General features: G+C 28.9%; 1 protein-coding gene across 1 annotated transcript in view; it reads right to left on the bottom strand.

Annotated features, from left to right (window-relative positions):
• LOC148226240 (uncharacterized) overlaps positions 1–18,364 on the bottom strand; it is a 182,033-nt gene that overhangs the window by 127,766 nt on the left and 35,903 nt on the right. The window contains exon 3 of the mRNA XM_088204022.1: positions 2,785–2,986. Within this exon, the coding sequence (XP_088060148.1) occupies positions 2,785–2,986 (202 nt within the window). The remainder of the gene's footprint in view (positions 1–2,784; positions 2,987–18,364) is intronic.

Here is an 18,364-nt window from a genome sequence, read left to right as displayed (position 1 = left end):
AGTCGGAGAGTGAGAATCACCAGCAGTCACCCGAAGAGACAAGCAGACGTGCCCTCACTGACACACGCAGAGTGACGATCTGGAACTCCTGAATTACCTTCGCCGTGAGAAGAACTACTTTCACATGTTCGCTGCAAGCAGTCACAAGAACCCTGAGAAGCATCCACGGGCATCATCACCTGCGACAGTTTCACTACCGCTTGGAGAAAACGTCTCGCTGATAATCGTCCGTCGCACTCATGTAAATATATCAATAAAAATTCTTACTATATTCACATTGAGTCTCATTGGCCGCGAGATCAACCTTATGGGCAATAACCCCTAAAGTTTATTTTATTGCTTTATATCTTTATATGCTTTATCTTATTATATTTTTAAAAAATAACAATATTTAATATATATATATATTTTTTTTTATATGAGGTATAAAGACTCTCTGAACTTTGTATATCTACTTTGTAACTAATATTATATAATGTGTTTATATATCACTGTTCTATTTTGGTTGCCTTTTATATGAGATTCGTTATTTTTGTTTGCATTCTATAAAGGGTTTAAATTCGTTTATGCGCTTAATCGTATAAAATATTCACGGCAACAACCTCAAATGCGATAAATCAACCGTATCGATTCTCACAAAATACGAAAGGGTATAAGGCTTTTGTTTTATGCTGGTCAACGAAGCTTTCCATAACATATTTATTTTGCCCAAGAGCGTCTTAAGAGCTTATGAAAGCTTTCCAAGCCGATTCGCGCTGTTTGCCAATAAAAACAGGGACATTCGCCCTCCACGTGGTAAATGACCCGTTGAATCGGATCATTCGTTACGATTCGAACGACAATGTGACGAACCGCTGGTCAAAACACCGCTGAAAGATTGCCAATTGTGTTGTTATTTATTTGATCATGGGACACATCGATTGTTTTGATTTTCTATTTTTTGTTGTTGCTTATAAACGTGGAATAGGCTTTGAAAGTATTGTATAGGATGTCTGCAAAAATTATACACATATTTTATTAAAAATATTTTGACTTAAATAACAATAAAAAATAATAAATATAATTGACAATTTATTTGACTTACTTCTGTGCCACCAATAATATATGTAAGTTATTTCAGGTATTTCCCAATAAATTTATAAATCGGTACAGTAAACGTACAGTAAGGATTTGCGGAATGAGATCCACTTTATTATCATTATCTATTTGAGTGCCACATTTTCACATATATTTTTTTATATTATAATAGAATAACATTAATTTTGCTTTGAATTTAATATTGTATTACTTGAAATATTTTTTCAGTTTTTTATTACAGTATATCTGTGTTTTTACTGTAAGAAATTGTCAATTACATATACAGCAAATCTTAAGAGTAATCGTCATTTTATAATAATATACAAATAGAATTATGCAGACTTTTAACACATCATAATAATGTAAAAACAAGATTTTAACAAAAAACTGGAAGTCCTGACGTAATAAAAAGTAATTATGGTTTCAATATCATTGTCACGCAAAATTTCATAATTTTTTCTCATTCAACGTGAGGAGAACCTATTTATAGCAGCAGACAATGATTTATGGTTACTCATTATAGATAAACATCCCTAAAATTCTTGATTAAAGCGCTCATTAAGATACAATTTCGGTCCAGGGGCGTACTAAAAGGGATGGATCTCTCAATCACCCGAAATATTTAAAAACAAATTCCAGGATTTGTCAACACTTCGTCACTTTAGCACTGTACTTCTGACCAAAATACAGACAACCAACTTGATATTTGCTACATTTCGCTACAACTCATTAAAACAAAGTAAATAGATCGATCCGCGGTAGAAAAAGATTCAATTCGCAAAATAAGCTCACGGAAAATTTTAAGTGTCAATATGAACTTTAAAAATAAAAAAAGAATATTAACACGTTGAATAAACATCTTCCTGAAATTTCCATTTATAAATAAACAAACATATTTAACGCCTGCATATATTTTGGGTATTTTCCAACCATTTGGAAAACCGCTAAAATTCATCCGAAAAGGATCCTACAATTGAGTTTAAAAATTATGCGTTTAAAATAATCTTTGGTTATTCATGTTATTATGTTTGGTACGCTTTTTAAGAAGCTGAATGGCTCGTGTCAAGAGGAGCGCTCTCAAGCGCTGAAGTCCTTACTGCACATAATAATTCTAGTAATGACACTGAGAATTAAAATGTATATACTAATTAGGGGTAACTTACTCGTTAATTGACGTTAATAATGATTAAAAATAACTAGTTTTCAAACAGATTGAGTTCATTATTAAAAGGCGATTTACAAACTGCAATCTCGCACTTTTTATCGTAGTACTTCAAGAGTCGACAAAACTTTCAGAGCAGTTCAATCGAACTTTGTAAATAAGTCTCCTACCGTTACAGAATGTGACAATGCCCTGAAAACCTAATAAAACAAAGGCATGCCACAGAAAGGTATTCAATCAATAAAGCCGCTTTTAAAAGGACATTTGGAAGTCCGTTTTGAATAGTGTATCTGAACTGATATAAAGGTATAGCTATGAAACTCTAAATTATTTGATTAGAATTTATTAACTATTAGTGTTAAAACTTGTGTAATGATTTGATTTTAAATGGGGTTTACAATAATATTGCTTATAGTCTTTTGGACAAGCAGAAAAACCAATATTTGCATAGAGTATCTAACAAGGTTAGATTAGGCTGTCGGTATTTCATTGGGCATGGAAGGCCATAAGAAATGAAGACGTGTATGAATAATAAATTAACTAACCTTCTGAGCTGCCTTTTGCTGAGGATGACCGCCATCAAAGCGATGTTGGCTAGGACCCCTAAGGCCCCTAGGGCGCAGACCAATGCTGCTTCAGTGTCACCGGCGGCTCGACACTGAAACAGGCGCGTTCCGTTCAATGTGGCGTTTGCTGCTGATCCAGAACCAAAGCGGAGATTGGCTCCTATCATGGCCACCGCCGATCCTGTAAAATAAAAAGATAATAATTAAAGTAAAGCATTTATAAAATGTGGGGGTTCCAACAAACATTATGAAAAAGAAATACCAACTCGCATCGACAAAAGGATTATATATTAAAAAAAGAGAAACTCAGTGTTTTCGTAATATTTTCTAAGATTTCACGGACCATATCTTTACTCGTAAGCAACCAAAAATCTATATTTTGGTAGTTAAAAGATGCGCGATAATAATGATCTGAACCTTAAAGGTTAAATTTTATTTCAAGCTTCAAATGGAGAAATACGTTTTCCTCATCTTGACTCTGTACGCTTCAACATGACCAGGTAATCAGAAAACCCTTAGATTCGATAATACCAGGAATCAACAATTCATTAGAATATAGATTGTGCCCCGCAACTAAAAATGGCTTCAAGTTGTAGGATGGCGTTGAGGAATCCGCCCCCGTCCTGCGACGTATGTAAAGCATGAGACTGTTATACACAAGAAGGCATCAAAGTATTTGATTTAAAATTTATACTTATAACTTATAAATACATTAACTTTTTATTATGAATAACGCACTGACGTTCATCTGTATTTATAAAATATATGATTCAAAAAATAGTGTCTGCTTTAAAAATGAACAAATCGCTTAAGTTATTAAAATTATTTCCCACATCAATTACACACTAAAAGAATATGAATAAAATTTCATTAAAAATTGCATGCTTTCAAATTTAGAAAAATCGCTGTGTGTTGAACTGACAAATGGGTCGGAACAGGTGAATTTCCGGCGACTTTTGGTCTAGTAACAGATGGCCGCTTAACAAAGCGGGCAGGTAGACAATGAAGGGAAGTAGAGAGAAATGGATGCTGTTCATCATGCGGTCCATGGTTCCCTGGAGCACGTTTTCAGGAAGTCATCCGACTGGCGTTGATTAATACGGCCAAGGGACGACACTTTACAAGCCGCGATCGAGATTTAAATTGTTTTCCCCTAGGATAGATAATTCTGTTACTAATCGTGAGGTTCTAGGTTCTTTTGTTACAAATCATGGCTCAACACTTAACAACACCAACTACTATTAGTAATAAGATGAGGGTTAAATATAAAATTGATTTGACTATAATCTACAGGTAAAACTAACAGGTTTTAAAAAAAATACTAATATTTTTTTTGGAAGATAATATTAAATATAGTAATAATTAAACAGCACAGTAGACGAGAAGTATAAATTGCTGACTATTTCCTAAAAAGACCTGACTATGAATCTTATTATATTTTTTTTTATTTTTATCGTGAGATCAGAATTATTAATTATTGTATAATTCCAATTTCAATCAATCATTACATATTATTAATATCTTAATGATTATTTAAATTCCAGCTACTTCAGCTTATTAAGAATATATGTGTATATAAAATATATATAATATATATGCTAAAGTATTTTACTTCAATACCACAACAAAATCAGTACAGGGTATCTTACAGATTTTCACAGACATTAAATGAGTTCATTATCTAAATATCACCTTATTGAAATATCCAATACCTTTTACAAATGAAAAATAAAAATCAATTAGTTACATGGTTTATATAGTTAAAAGATAATAAGAAAACATACAAATATAAATAGTATATACTTCGAACTAGGATAAAGATAAAATTATAATAACAATATAAATAAAAACTTCCATTCACGATTCTGTATTGTAGATGAAATTAATGTAACAATTAAAGATCATCCTTCTATTATTATTCTTACTCTTGAATTGGTTATTTATTTGATACCACTGCACAAAAAATTTGCTAGAAAGACAAGATGTTTCGATATTTTTTGTATTTGTTTCATAACTTAGCTATTTATATTTTATTTTTCTTCAAAGAGAAGGTTTTTGATATCGTAGATTTTATATGCACAGTTTCGATAAAATAAATTGTTTTAGCATAAGTGCATACTCAAAATTATGTTTTTCTTATACTATTATAATTTATTATGCTAAGCTATATTACTATGTAAATATTTAAAAATGATTTCTGTATTAATATTAATTTATAAATATTAAATAGTACTTATAAATATAAAATACACTACTGTAATTTATATTTGTTGATAATTAAACGAATTATTTTTTTCCATGAGCTAGTATTTGCCCTACTCATAATAAATTTGTTTCGAATAACGAGTTATGGAATTTACAAGATTATCCTAAGATCGCACAAGTTAAAACTGATTATTTATGTTCTACGTGTCCACAGTTGATATCGATCAGACTAGTCGGTATGTCGTATTTATAAGAATAAAGAGTCCCATTCCAATGAATTATTGACCCATTTATCATATAATAATTTAGCGCTACCAATTTTCCCTCGGAAAATTTCACTTTGTCAGAGTGTAAGAAAAAGAGAAGCGTCCCGAACGTCCATATCGACAAAGCGATTAGACGAGACAAACTTTCTAGGCTTCGAAACTTTTGCAAATCTTTCGTTCGTGTAAAATTTATTTTTAGGCCGCAAATACTATAATCTATATGTACTTCGTTACCTATTTTTTTAGTTTTGGTGAAAAAAGTCACGCGGCCGAGGCTCGGAAAGTTCCCCTTTGGCGTTTATATATTTTATTTCTTGGTGTCCCTTGGATTGCCGCCAACTTCGGTGGCCACACGGTGTTTACAAAAAAGACACCCCCAGTAATAGAAAAAATATTAATAACAATTGCGAAAAAATATTGTAGTATAAAATGTTTTTTGTGGCAGCACATATATCAAAGTATTCGCAAAGAGTGTGAAGTGCGTAGCTTATGCGGATTTATTACGGATTATCACAGATTTCGTATTGTTTTTCCATTTTCTGTTACATGATACATATGTCCATGAATTATAAATACGTGTTATATCTACAGAATGTTCAAAAAATACCTCCGCAGTAATATAATGAACTCTTTGTCGTTGACTGTGCGCGTTGATATTCTGCGCATGCAGCATCTCGATCCTTTATACTGACGGTAAAAATAAATTAAAATTCTTTGCTCAAGTACAGGTCGTTCACAAATCTAAACCTGCCAATTACGTTTAAATGGTTTAATACTGTCAATGGTTGCAAAAGTATGTAACAAAAAAAGTAATAGAAGAACTGAATGAATGCTTTTATACTGATGCGACGAAGCTTAAGTTAATTTATCAGGGCACATAAATTCTCAAAACACAAGACCGTGTATTGAAAGTAAAAGTCACTCTGTAATATTAATAATATCAACCTAAAATATTATGATATAAATATTTAACAGATATTTTTTATATTTAAACAAAAATTATAATGGAAATTAAAAGCTGATTATTTAAACAACAAATATTACACCAAAGTAAATAAAATATTTGTCATAAAAGTCTCGTTGGATTTTTTATTGTTGTATAAACAAAAACCAACCATTTTAACATCTAATATTTAAAATTATTACATATAATACAATACAAAAACTCGTACCCCAAATATCGTCTCCGAACGAGACGGTAGAATTTTAATTTGGCCAAAGTTACATAAACACATAAACAAATGCACCATTAAAACAGTAAGGAATATATTATTAAAATAAAAACTTTTTTCAGTTTTACGCTGTATCATTTTAAATGTAATAAAAGCCAGGTAGCTGTCATAGGATCTCACTCAGAAATTTACTTCGGTACTGTTCGGCACGTCCATCAGAACTTTCATTTATACTACCATTTCTCTTCTAACTTGAAATATACAAAATTCAGTCCGAGTTCAAATCAAAATAAGTTAGCACCGAATCGATCCAGAGGACCATACAAAGCTTGAGAAAATCAGTCGCTTCTTTCGAACTTTTGACCTTGTCCAGCTTAGTAGTCGCCTTTAACCCTTAGAAGTTGAACTGAATCTTTGTGCCGACTTTGTAAAGATTTTTACGATACAATATACGGAACGTATATTTACCATAAATACATAAAAAATAAATTCTATAATATTCTTTTTTTTACATATTGTAAAGATGTTAATACTTAAAATGATTTATAGAATTTTGTAGTTTATAAAAAAAACGTATGTGCTGTTCCAAGCATAGTCGATGACACATGGTGAAGTGTCTAATATTCAATTAGTGGGTGATTATCCTTAGACGGGTGTGCTATTCGATGATTACTACAGTATTTTCAGTTAATAACGCAGTTAGTTGGTCATGAGATTTCTCTCCCTTTGTTATGTAAAATATTGTGTGTTGACCTTTTTTAATAAAAGCTGAAATTCTTATAATAAGGGCTACTTAGAAACACAAATTTAAAATGACTGATATCACTTATACTAATTTTGTTTAGAGCGTATTACCCCTCACCTGTGTAGTATTTAATTTTTTTATAAATAAATTATAAGCATAGCCAGCATATAATTTACATTCCCGTTTGCCGCGTTGCGGGTATTCTCGCAGCGGTGGCTATTCGTGATTTTATCAACGTTAATTATATCTGCGCCGGAGACTGATTGCGTAAATTAAGGACGCTGAGCACGTAGCGATTATTGGACCCTGACGCCTGTAAAAATAAAGCCTGCGGGTCAGACGACAACCTTTACGTTAATTAAAGGCTTTCGCGGATAAGCTCCACAAACATATCCCGCTGAATAAATTTTATCAATTACTGCGGAAACACACTGTGGGGCGAAATTTTAACCCGTTCCGAATAATACACACCGAACGCGGTGACCCGGCCACCGACCTGGTTACACATACATACATATCTACACGTGTGAGTGTATGTACACACACGTGCCGATAACACTTATCGCCAATTTTGCACGGACCGTCATACGAATCGTTCGCGTATTCTCCAATACGCATATGTAAAAGTATGTGAGGTATGTTATTGGTGGATTGGATTGCTTGGGATGTCTATGAATGGAACGGCCAACAATCAAATCTGCGGGCTAGGATATCATAAATCAGATTTGAAATTCGATAAGCGATGGTTTATTAGAGCGGTCAGATAAATATAAAAGTATTTGACATATTCCAGGTTTATTTATTTACTAACACTGCGCTAGTTAAAAAATCTATATATACATATAATTCAACTGAAAATAAAACAATATTATAAAAGTAAACAATGAAATTTAATAGCTGACTTAAAATTAATTAATGCAAAATTTATAAATTACATTATAACTAATGATCTCATTGTATGTTTACGTTGTTGCAATATGCGTTTATAAATATATCGCGGCATCACAAAATCACGAGGAAGAAACCGGTTTATGATATTTAAAGATTCCTTTCTATCTTTGTAATTTACTTCTAGCAGGAACTTTTATTAAGAACACCGCCAAAGTATCAACTAAGAATTGAAAGACCGAAGAGCAGCCGCTTCCCTCTTCACGTCAATCCAAGTCCAGCTAAGACTACGAGAACAATACATATTAAGCAAATTGAACGAAAATTTAACATTGTTGCACTATAAATATTAATTTATAACTTAATAATTTTGCATTCTACATAAAAATAAACGCGTCACCGCTTAATAATTATTTTTTAATTAATTAAATATTAAATCGTATAAAAATACCGACTTGCATATTTTTAATATACATATATTACAATTGTATTGCTTTATTCGTTTATTTATTGTGTGTCATTATACGTATCGCTGTTTAAAAGTCATTAAATTTTACATTCGAGATAATGCATGTTTCTAGCATATTCACAAAAAATAATATATACTTAATACTTAAGTATTATAAATCAAACGTAATTTATTAAGAACGATCTAAATTCGATCCTGAATAATTTATTAAATTTAGATAAAAAAATCTTGGCAGACTAAGTTAATGAATGAACACAAAGACCGTATAAAAAGATTCACAACAAGCAATCACAGTATTTTAGTGACCCATATAAAAGTTATGGCGCAATAACCGCATGTTGACAATTTTTAATGTCGTTCGTTTCTCGCGACAAAAATGTAACATAAAATATTATTTTATGTACAAAATAAAAATATATATAATTTATATTGTATTCATAAAAAAGATTCAATTGAGTCAGTAATTTTATAATTTTGAGATGGCTCAATATGAGGGTGTAATGTAAGATATTATTCGGGCGAAGAAATAGAGCCATTTCGATCGACACTAATTCACGGGGTTGTAAATTTTACGTTCGAAAAAGCACTTTGGTTAAGGAAAACTAGTTTGAGAACCGCTTGCGTAAAATGCGCATAGAGCATAAAACAAGGGTAACATAAATTGAGATATTTACATTGTATCGCTGTGTATTTGGATTTGCACATATGTAAGTACATACATACTTTTCTAAATATATATAAATGTAATAATATATTGTAAATTTATAAATTAGAAGCCATTGTGAATTTATTTTTATAATAATATAAATTCACATATTATTTGTATACAATTATTGCGTACAAAATTAACGTAATCAAGCGATATCATAAAAAAATTAAGAAATAAGTTGTTAATTAAAATAATTAAGCCCTTTAAAGTCCAATTGTTTTTAATAAGTATTGTCCAAAGTATGTGCTATATTTAATGAATATATATTTAATTAAATAATTTATTAAGCTGCCAGTAAAAAATAGATGTCAAGTACGTGTGAACAAACGACTCCAAATTAAGTTAAATTAATTTTAAAAATCAACTCTGCTGTTTAATTACATTGTTTATTTATACTTAAATCAATAGGTAAATTATTATTTTACGTACATAGTTAGCTTAGCTTTTCAGCGGTTACTATTCTAGTGTTTTTGTATTACTAAAACTTTTGTTTTTGTCTGAGCTTTGGGTTGAAGTTTAATAAATGGACCGTTACTTCCAGAGTAACCTAATAAAACAGAGCCACTTCTCACTTAGTTTCAACTAGGATGAAAAATGCGTAACGATCCATTGACCGCATTATTCCTCTTATATGGGAAAAACAATAATGAATCAACGTTAGTATTATTTTCAGAATAGCAAATCTTATATCACTGCATAAACCTCTTGTGCCGTGTCATAAGCCAGCACATAAATTATGGGATGGCACAAGAGGACATAAAATTTTATTAAAGTTGAAGACGTCCTCCGCGCAGCGCAAGTCTAATGAATATAAAAGAGCTTTTATACTCGAATTAATTTCGTATTTAGGTTTTACGCCAGAATTTCACGCGCTGACATCTCGCCCCCCTTTGTTCTTGTATAATTAACTACAACGCAAAACGGATACGATATGGCATTGATATTTTTACTCAGAAAAATCTGCGGTCGAATGTAAACAATAAAGGGGAGAAAGAATATGTTGACAATTTATATTTTTGCGAAGTTGGCTTGTAAACATTCCAAACAAACCCTTGTCAAATAAAGTTTTAATTTCTAGAATTTAAGACCAGCGATATATTACTGATTAAGCTTAATAAAGATGACTATATTTTATTTAATCACTTCTTACTACCAAAAAATATAAAATCCAATAAAAAAATATACTTGTATAATAAACAGAATTTAGTTTTCTATCCACTGTCGGTGCATTATCCATACTATGAAGAAAATCTGTCATTAAAAGCCTTAAAAGCGGTAATAATACACTATTTATACATGGTTATGCATTTCCATTAAAACTAACCTTGAGCCCTACATAAAGTTTTGCTATATTGCACAAGTTCAGGCTTTTATGTAGACGAAACTTACATTTTAGTGCTATGCAACTGAGAACTAAAACAGCTTTATTTCGTCAATAAATGAAAAGGAAATTGTATGAATAGCTTAAGTCCCGAAGCTTTGTTGGCCTCTCTTGCATTTATACTCTTGCGTTTTAAATCAAGTATTTCATTTTAATTACAAAATTAAAATTAAAATAACTGATTATAAAGTACTTTTTTGTATTACAGAAAAAACAAACTTTTATAAGCCGTAAACTCAATAATGCAACTCTTTTCATAAAATGTCACATACATGATTTAATACAATTTATTCAATACAAAATTAAATTAGCCTAATTTAAAATCCTTATTGATGTTGCTGATATGATTTTATTGAGTAAACGAAATTGCTTTATTATGTTTCGATGATTTTTTAATAATTTAAGATTCATGTTCATTTGGGACACATTATTTTATTACATATCTAAGTTTTAAACACTTGTCAATATATAAATAATATAATATATCTGCAGACTAGTATGAAGGCAACTATATATATTATTTGTGTTAATATTACTACACTATTATGAATACATAATAAAATACAGGATTTATAGGATTAAAACATGCTGATGTGCAAAAGAAAAAACTTGTTTGTGCTAATATCATTAAAAATAAGAACTCACTCTTAAGTTTTAGCCATTTATAATATAAATGTGTATAATGGTATAACAGTCAAATGTATAAAAATCAATGACCTATACTTTAAAAGTTATGGATCTAGATTTCATATTAACATTGAGAATACCTATTAGCTTTAAAGTATTATTATTTATCGACTAAAAAATCTTAAAATTGGGTGCTAAAATATAGGGTAAAAATACTTATTGTCTATTCAGAGGCAGTGTTAATTTTAAAATACGTGTTTTATTGATATAATGTAAAATATATAATATTAATTAGTTACTATATAGATCATCAGATATTTTTGCATTTTTGTTATGCTGGCACAGTGAAGATTGTATACCCAAATATACCATAATTAATTTTGTTCATATAATTCTGAATGACATGTGCTAATGACAGTGACATCGAATTCAACAAAAATATTTTTAAATAAAAGATGATAGCAAATTTAATTAGACCACCAAAAAGAGCAAAATAACTTTTTCAGTCTCAACGTCATCAGACATTTTCACTCAAAATAAATTGCAGTCAGGAACTTTTATTATGAACTTCAACTAGATATTACGAATTGGAACACACGAGAGTTTATCCTAACTGCGACTGAGAAAGCAGCCGCTTCCCAATTCACGTCAACCTTGATCCAGCTACGAAATCTGAAATCCAGAGTTTGACTAGATTTTCATAAACGACTGGATTCTGCGAGACGCAGACTAAAAGACGAACGCATCATATATAATATTAATAGTTCAAAATAACATAGTTCTAATTCAACTAATTGAGCTAACTTTTTACAAAAAAATATTTTATAATATTGTGCATGTACAAGTCGTAATATACAGTTTTTAATATATTAGTTGTATCCTAAATAATTTTATTAATATGTTTTGAAATTAAAATAATAATAGTAATGCAAATATAATTTTTTTTTTAATTAACAATAATAATGTTTGACTATTAAAAACTTAATTGTCTAGCAAAATTATTTCGATTGACACTATTACTATTTTTTTTAAATCAAACTAGGTTTTTTATTAGTATTTAACTTACCATATATAAATATATATGTATATATTTTTACCCACTGAAACAACCCTTTTTGTATATATATTATTATAAATAACAAATGGGGCAATTCATCATAGGCACACCAAACTTGAGAATATAATGCATATTAAAGCGTTAAAATTGTTTTCCCAAAGACCATCGTAATAGCTTGTTTACACTGGTCGATTCTCACGTGTGAACAAGCAGTTAGTAAGTTTACATAATCTTCAAATCGTTCAATTATTACATAATTATGTTAAACATACTTGAATTATAGTGAATATATTTTACTTTTTATATTTTATATATTATAATTTTATTACGTCAAAATTTATTGTAGAAATATATTTCAAAATTGATGATAAACAATACTTATTTCTGGAGCACCAATATCGCCTGACAGTCTATCTGCTTTTAAAAAATTCCAATTATTCCATCAATTCACCGACAAATGTTTACTTTATATTTACACTCAAAAGAGTAAATAAAAAGATACAACTCGTATTTCACGGCGTCTATATTGCTTCAAATAATAATTTATAAAACATGGAAAGAGCTGACCCTTATAGAATATATAAATGGCAACGAAAATATACAATTTATTTAATAAATAAACATTATATGGAACACGTACAAATAATTCCTTAAAAATACAACTCGCCGAAACATAAATTACTTATATAGAGAAATACATTGCGATTTGAGTCACGTACTTTACGACTCGTTATATTTGAAATGATTTCATAAACAGAAGTTATATTTATATACCATCATATAATATGGTCGAAAATTATCTGTCCTAAAATCAAATTGTTATCTGGTATAATCTCAAATAAATTTATGAAGGGGTATTTAAAAAAAAATTTAAATGGTTTTGAGAACAAGCCCTTATACTAACTATAATAGTTCATTTGTATTTGTTAAGTTATATAATTTATCTGCATTTTAAATCAATTGGCAGGGCATATCTCTTTTTTGTGACATTTATGTGAATCATATACAATTTATTTTATTTTATAACTAGTTCTCTATCTCTATCTTATATGTATATTCTATCTCATCAGGCATTTCGTGATTTGGATTTTAGCCAGTTCGTTGCCCAACATATTGAAATGGATTTCTAGTCTGGTTTTGTTATTTTATACATATTTTTTATTCTATTCTTTATCATTTGTATATTTCAATTTTGGAGATTTATAAATTAAAAATATAACACATCAAATTCTCATAATTGTATTCCAAAATATTGTTATAATTTTGATGATAAAGCTGTTAGCTAAACCTCATGTTGTATAAACATATGACAACTTTAAGATGGATTTATATACGAAAACTTTATTGTTAATTGCCAATTACTAGATTTTATATATAATCCTAGTACAGTTTTTTTAGCTTAAATATGTTTTATCTATAAACATAAATTATATAAAATATACAATCTTGTTTTTCTTTCATGGTAAAAGCAAAGAGGTTTTTTAACCTTTGTCCTAATCCTCCAGATTATTTTATATTATTGAATTAACTTTAAGACACCTATGCATACGCTAATTCGGTTCCCATAAAAAGCCATAATAATAATCTCGTAAGCAATATATAAATAATAGTGTATTTTTAATCGACTTTGTATATTCATACCCCAAAGTGTATTTTTTTCATAGCAGTTTTTCATTTACCTTCAAAGGATTTGCTTCTTGTTTATTATTTAAATATTTTATAAATACTATAAGGAAGTGCCTTTTTAAGTTTTTATTTTATTCGCGTGTGCCTTATCTTCTCAAAGAAATATTTTTTAAATTCAGTCTTTAGTAACCAATTTCATTCATTTTAACTAAACCGTTTTTTTGTGACTCGACAAGTCATATATGTTTATTATGACTCCTTAAAAAAAAGTACGTAACGTTAACTTTCAATGTATTTTTATTATATTTAACTTACACCAAACAGTTAGTATAATATAATATAACGCAAAAACATCCAAGGCAATAAGAGATTTTTTATATATTTTTATACCCGTTACGACCACCGTTATCACAGTGGTCTGCAAAAACGTGAAGCGAATAGAAATAACGCCAAGCCCTTTCTTTCTTTTATACATATCTATAATATAATACAAGCCCTAGATGTTACATCTAGATATTATACAGACATTACTCCATCCATGGCCGAATTATAACTAGCATCGACCTTAACGCAAATAATTTATTTAACATTGAAAATGCAATGATAACGCATGAATATGTAAAACGGGTCAAAATTAAACGCCCCAGGGCTAAAACTTACATTTACATATTTTACCAGCTATTGGATTATTATTAATAAATTTTAATATATACCCATATACCTTTTTATAAATTATTTAATTTAATGCTTATAACGCATATATAGAAAAATCTTTCCATTAACAGATTTTTATCTATGATATGGAGAGAAAGTGAAAAAAGTATTATATACGATTATCCGAGATGATCGTAAAGTTTATGAACGTATAAAACTGTTTTTATTTTCCATTCGAGGCGTTAATCTATTAATCATATGCCATAAAACTCTAATATATGCCGTTTAATATATCTATACTAGTGGATAAGTATTTGAATTTAATATGTTGTATTATTTAGAAAAACCAAATTATTTAATTATTTAATAGTACTCAATATTCAATATTAAATATTGAGTACTTATATATATATATATAAATGATATCAAATATCAAATTATTGCTCAAATGAAAATAAATTAAAATCAATTAAGCAATCATAAAGATATGTTCTCAAATATCATATAAATTTATGTATATTTAAATATTTTCATACAAATATATAGGTTATATATCTAAGTATATATTATTATTTATTGAATAAACATATTAATTGTATATAATTAGAGTAACTATATATTTATATATTTAAATTTATGTATAACTGAAATATTATAATTTATCATTAAAATTGTTAAACTGGTTTTTATCTAAAACCTAATTGAATTAAATATTTATCACCTTTGTTTTTCTTTGAAAGCAAAAGAAAATTAAGATATTAAATTGACATTTAACCCAGAAATAATGACGTTTTTATCAATAAAATTTTTCAGTATTTTAGATTTTTTCTATATAATACAATTTTCATCGTATCAATTTTCTGATTTAGAATTAAAACAATAAAAAAATTACAGTTTACCAAAATTAAACAATTATCTAGAGCTAATGTTACTTCTAAATAATTTAATATTTATTCCTTAAAAAATATTTCATTGAAAAAAATTCATGCAATATGCAGCTCCATAAATTCCCAATCAGGTAAAAGTATATTTTTTGTACTTAAAAAAATTCAACTAAGGCCAATGTGTATGTATATATATTATATATTCATTTAAGCTTCAATAAAAATCGTTTCACATCAATATTTAAATGCCTTATTTTAAATAGTTTTTTATATTATACAATATTTTTATTTTTACTTTATAAATGTAATAAAAAAACTATAATTTCAAGCATTTTTAAAATAGTTATTGTAAATATAGAACAGTTAAGATATTTAAAAGAAGAGTGAACTAGCTACATTTAATTATGAATATTGAAATAAGAGCAATTTATTTTATCATCATAAATTTATTTTATATGTATATGATTTTGCTCCTACATATGTATATGAATAGCTAAAATAACTTTACTATCAAAGTTAGATCAGCTGTAATGCTACGAAAAAGTTTTAAAATATAAGGAATATATGTAAAATTTTCAAGAAACTTTTTTACTGTAACAACGCAAAAGTTTGACTTAAACCGAATTTTTAATAGGCTTAAAGAGTAATTAACTAGATATTCTAATTTTTTTTACAAAATAATATATTTGAATAATCTATGCCACATTTTATAGATCTAAAAAATATATAAATACAGTAAATCACTCAAATATTTGTTTTAGATATACATATACACATAAATAGGCTATTTATAAATAATATAAATAAAGAAAATATTGAATGAGACATTTATAATATATTGACAAAATGTGCATCAGGCACTGATCTTACATAATAGGATATTCATTCAGATTATTTCTAGCTGAATTTATAATAAAAAAGTGGTCAAAATTGTTATTGTTGCTAACCTTAAATTACAATAAAAGATATTTTTAGCCCAATGTTCTATATCTAATGAATTTTCACCATAAAAATTGTATTACTTAAAGCGAGAAAATTCTTCGCTAAAGAACGAGCACATTAATCAAAGTAAAATTTGATTTGTACGCCCCTTTTTAGCGCGCTGCAATGTTTTCTTTTCGACATTTTCTTTTGCGCCAAAGTACAATACTCTCTGTTACAAATATGAAAACAGACCTCAAACTGAAAACAAGGGTGGGTTTTATTAAGAGAATATTGCGTAAGAAAAGAGACGTTTTCTCTCGTTTTAATGAGATTACATTAGGAGCCGGTAAGGCGCGTGTTAACAACACTTCTTAATTACAACTGACGTTTCGTATTATTTTGATAATTATTTTTCCGCTAAAATAATATGAAAGATAAAACTATATTAATAAGATACGTGAGAAGATAGGATTGTGCCTGAATGTGTGTAATGCGAAAGGGGAATGCCTTTTCAGCGCTTGTATTACGTGTCGTGTTTTATTATGCTCGGTTGAATGCCGAGCTGTGGAAAACAAGAGGGGTTTGTAAGCCATTTTTATAGCTAAAATATATTTTTAAAGTACAAACTGTTTATTATTTTCTCAGGAATTCATTTTAAGCAACAAACAATTTAATAAAAAAAATTGCTTGAATTTTTGCTACAAAGTTATGATAAAAATAATATATTTTAAATAAAAATGTAACGACTCTACGGTAGTAATCAATCACATATATTTTATATAACATAGTTTCAAGTTCTTCATAATAAGGAACAGTAGATTTTTGCTGGTGTATAAAAAAAATTGGCTACATATTCTGAATTTGTTATGTTATCACTTTTTACCAATAAAGCTTTATCAGCTACATATCTATATATATAAAAATAAATTTTAAAAGCAGTTATTTATATAAATTAAAAACAACAGATTTTTAAATGTAAATATATATATACAGATTTTTTTATAATTTAATTAACTAATATTTTAAAATCTAGAACCAATTTTCCCATAGTCCATGCGAATCACTTAATTATCCTTATTTGCTGATACAAAGGTTCCATTACATCACAACCAGCGTCCAACCCTTTGATCTATCGCTAGCGTCATACGGCGGAAAGCTCGCCGATTCATAATATTTTTCCGAAGCCCGCCGCAGAGAGCCGTAACGATCTTTGCGACCTGTCGTAAATCTCGTGTTTGTTCGCGAAAATATTTATTGACTAGAGATTATCGGAGGACAACGTGCAAACTTGCGAAGCTCACCAGCCGCCGGTCGGTGCTTTTGAATATTCCACAGCCACTTGGCACGTAGCCAAACTTTGCCGAACACCACGCCCACCACCCACCCTTTCCTCATTGTATCTTATTTGCCATTTAATGTCTCCGCGGATTGGCATGTGTCCATTGCTCGCTTAATTCCTATTGTTTCCACAGAGACTTCACCCGGGAAACGGATCAAGTTACAGCGAATTGTTATAATCGAATAACGTGTTTATGTAAAACGAAATAATACTATTAATAATAATACTTTTCGAATCCCCAAATGTAATCAATCGCAAGATGGACGAATTTTATCAGTGGGAGTACGACTGATGATATATGTCGTTATGTAAATATACAATTAATTAATGTAATATGTAAAAACATTGCATCCCTTCTTCTCCATGCTTGGTTATACGATAAAGTCGTCTACTAAAAAGTTACTAAATACATCAAATAATCGCTTATATAGAAATGTCGGAACCAGTTCCCATAAATCATCAATGCACAAGATAAATCACTATTTAACAGTCCCAAAAAGCCTTGGCAAAATACAGAAAACATCTTGAAGACCTAATGTATCAGAACTGAACAATTAACTAATTACTTCAAAGCAAAACCGAAGTGGTCACGTGAATCAATATTTCATAACAA

This window comes from Plectrocnemia conspersa, unplaced genomic scaffold, assembly GCF_051122295.1.
Source record: "Plectrocnemia conspersa isolate PC_06_02 unplaced genomic scaffold, ASM5112229v1 ptg000014l, whole genome shotgun sequence".
NCBI classification, from domain to species: domain Eukaryota; kingdom Metazoa; phylum Arthropoda; class Insecta; order Trichoptera; family Polycentropodidae; genus Plectrocnemia; species Plectrocnemia conspersa.
The sequence above is the reverse complement of the archived record's forward strand: the minus strand, read 5'-3'. Positions and strand labels throughout refer to the sequence as shown.